This window comes from Vespula pensylvanica, chromosome 6 (assembly GCF_014466175.1).
Source record: "Vespula pensylvanica isolate Volc-1 chromosome 6, ASM1446617v1, whole genome shotgun sequence".
Classification (NCBI taxonomy): domain Eukaryota; kingdom Metazoa; phylum Arthropoda; class Insecta; order Hymenoptera; family Vespidae; genus Vespula; species Vespula pensylvanica.
Window position 1 is genome coordinate 4,286,400 of NC_057690.1, and position 3,639 is coordinate 4,290,038.

The 3,639-nt window shown below is 26.4% G+C and overlaps 1 protein-coding gene across 1 annotated transcript; it reads right to left on the bottom strand.

The window, feature by feature from the left end:
- Positions 1-1,020: 1,020 nt before the first annotated feature.
- Positions 1,021-1,624, bottom strand: LOC122629893 (histone H4). The gene has a single exon (XM_043813758.1). The coding sequence runs from the start codon at positions 1,550-1,552 to the stop codon at positions 1,241-1,243; it is 312 nt and encodes a 103-aa protein (XP_043669693.1). The 5' UTR covers positions 1,553-1,624; the 3' UTR covers positions 1,021-1,240.
- Positions 1,625-3,639: the final 2,015 nt, after the last annotated feature.

Below are 3,639 nucleotides of genomic sequence, written 5' to 3' on the forward strand. Positions count from 1 at the left end.
ATTAATATGGTGGAATTGTAAACCGGCCCTTTTTAGGGCCACCAATAATTTTTTTACGTTAAACATGTCTTCTTGTGTGGAAATATCTTCATTTTTAATTACGTTTCCTCTTTAACTACATATCATTACAACTTGATATATATATATTATATCTCGTTTCAAACAGTATGACCATATATTAATAATGTATTTGGTTCTCGTGAATAAATTTTCCAGAGATTAATTTTATGAAGATGTGTTGCATATTTCATATGATAATAATGCAATATTTCATAGTGATATTGCTGTCAAGAAACAAATATCATGTTTATTTAATGAAAATCGATGTTTTGAAAATATCAAATGTAAAGATTATGAATACGAATTCAACGAGCATTCATAAACATATCTTTTTATATTTCATGGAATCATGGCTTGCAATTTAACAAACTATTTAATCCCTGTTATATGCACTGAATTTTCTTGTAAATCTGATAATCAAATGAATCATTAATTCAGTCGTTATATTTTTGAAATTGTAATTATATGAAGTGTACTGTCTCTCGACAATTATACGATTATTTGATCGTACGATAGCGATTATGCAGTTTACTAAACTTTAATGCATTTTAACTTAATGAAATATCAAAAAAAAAGATATATTGTAAATGTTCGTTGGATTCATATTGATATTTTCTACAGTTTTTGCTAAGCTTAAAATATCAATTTCCCGTAATAAAAATTGTTGATTTCTATATTTTTTAAATATCCTTTATAAAATAACTGCAATAAATCTTACATTTCTTTCTCCATTTATTTTTATGTTTTCTTAAATTATTTCTAATTAGCTTTCTATCGGCAGAAAATGAATTATGAAAATTAAATTAGTTTATCCTAATTTAACAAAGTCGTTCCTGCGATAATTCCGTAAGAAATTATATCTATATATTCAAAGTACTTCGTTCTTTATAGTAAAAATATAACTTTTTATATGCATATATATAAGGAAGACAAAAAGGGCATGAATAAATACTGTACATATTAACTAAAGCAAATATAATTAAAGTGCCGTTATAGTAGAGATAATTGAATTTTTAAGATAAAGACAATTAATAAAGTATCAAGTATACTAAAAACAAATGTACTAATAGCATGTGTAATGTATCAGAAGTTCCAATTCGTCAAAGAAAATGTTGTGGCCCTGAAAAGGGCCGTTTTTATGATCAGAAGACAATTGAAGGATCTACATCTATGGCGGTTTTTAACCTCCAAATCCATAGAGAGTACGTCCTTGACGCTTCAGAGCGTAGACGACGTCCATAGCTGTCACAGTCTTTCTTTTGGCGTGTTCAGTGTACGTGACTGCATCACGAATAACGTTTTCCAAAAAAACTTTTAATACTCCACGAGTTTCTTCGTAAATTAACCCAGATATACGTTTCACACCACCTCGACGAGCCAAACGACGAATCGCAGGTTTAGTGATACCTTGGATATTATCGCGAAGAACTTTCCTGTGACGCTTCGCACCTCCCTTTCCCAATCCTTTTCCTCCCTTTCCTCGACCAGTCATTGTGAAACTTTATAAAATCAAAACAAACCACAAGAGAACTTCCAACTACCACAATAGTCTTAAGAATGACCACAAATACTTGAGGCGTTGTATTTATACTTTGGAACTAATCTTTTCCCCCACCAAACGCAACGCACCAATCGGAGAGCCTAGGGACGTAAGTAGAATTCTACATTGGGATTAACATTCGCTTGGTGCAGTCTGTTTTTTTGATAAAATATTTCACCAAGTTATCTCTCCTTAATAAAATCGTAAAAAATTATCTATCCAATAATCTAAACATCAAATAAAATTTCAAGAAATGTACATCCTGCAATATTTCGTTTTTTAATATTATTATAAATCTACAAACTAATTTAATAAATTTTATAAAAATATTAATTATATGAAGAATATGCATTTAAAACTATTTATTATATCCGATATATTATCTATTTGCTTTTAGTTTAATCATGTATATGTTTATTATTGACTATTACAATAAATAAATTTGGTTATTTGCTTATATATTTTAAATTTAGTAAATAGGTAAATCAAAGAGCTTTAAATAAATCAGAATTTCGTCAAATATATCATTAGAATTATACAAAGAAAAAACATTCATAAATGATAACTTAATTGCAAAAGCTGTCAATCATACATAAAGATTAATTGACGCTCTATATCAAATCGAAGAAAAACATTGAACAACGAAAATACCCTGCAGAATATGTAGCAAAACTTAAAGTAACTAAACTTTTGCTTTTGTTACAAAACTAAAGTAACTATGTTAATATAAAAATATATTAAAAAACGTGAATTTACATGCAAACATTAATATTAATATACTCAATAGAATAGCATTTTTTTCTACTATACTTAACAGTAGATGAAAAAAAAATGCATTTTGTAAAGTTGCAAAAGGATATTTTATGGAAGATTTTATTGATGTCCCTAAAAAAAGCTGTTCCGTATACATTTTCTTCTTCCAAAAACACACCAATCATAGTCTTGGTCAGATATACCAATCATGAGCTATAAACTTACATCGCTCTTATTGGTTGAAAAAATGAATATTCTTCTTTTTCTAACTTGGTAATATTATAAATATATGATAATCTAATTGAAAGATTGGGTTATTTAGTGATATAGAATTTGTTTTAACAATCTTTGGGAAAATACAGATATTGATAAATTTATTTGTTAAAAAAGAAAAATAATACAAGTCGAATCAGAAGTTATCTGATATTTATAATTCTGTAATTCAATTTAAATAACCTATGATTTGTGCATTAGTTACTATCAAATTTTTGAAAACTATACAAATAGTGCATAGAAACTTTAACTTAGATTTATACATGATAAAAGTATTTAATCTATAGGATTAAACATTTACATTGCACGTATATAATGCTATATAAGCAGGCTTTTACCTAACTTCAGTTGACCAAATGTCATTTCTATTTATTAATAATTTACAATAGTTTTTATTGTACTATCACTTGACAGTATTTGATATTGTAAAGTAAAACAATAGGCTGACTTCTTCTGCAATACATTATGTCAATATTTGATAAATTATATGTCTAGTCAATTTTTACTATGTATTTATTAATTGGTTCTATGTTGCTATAGGTAACTAATACAGTTTCTTTTTCAGAATATTCTTAAGTTCATGCCTACATATAATCCTTGAAGTTTTATTTTTTAGTATTTATAATTTATTTAGACTATTTATAATGTTAAGTCAGATAATTAAATCAGTTATTGTCTACATATTATAAACATAATGTATATTTTGTAAATATGAATTTGATTCATAAAGTTGTTATATATTGCTTTTATTTCTTAGCAAAAAACAAACATTTCTAATTTCATGATATTTAATCAGAAAAAGATATTATCAGAACTCTCATTTGATAACTCTGAAAATACATTTGCACAAAATTTTTCATTATATTTGTTAAAATCGATGCAAATTTTCACTCATTTTCTAAATGTTATGAAGGAAGTTTGTAAAGGGAATATTTATGTTAGTAATAAATCTTATATGTGAATCAGAGTAAGCCTATCATAAATAAAATGTTGGCCCTAATAAGGGCCGATTT

Excerpts from the sequence above, each read along its gene's own strand:
- LOC122629893 (XM_043813758.1), bottom strand. The coding sequence starts at position 1,552 with ATGACTGGTCGAGGAAAGGGAGGAAAAGGATTGGGAAAGGGAGGTGCG.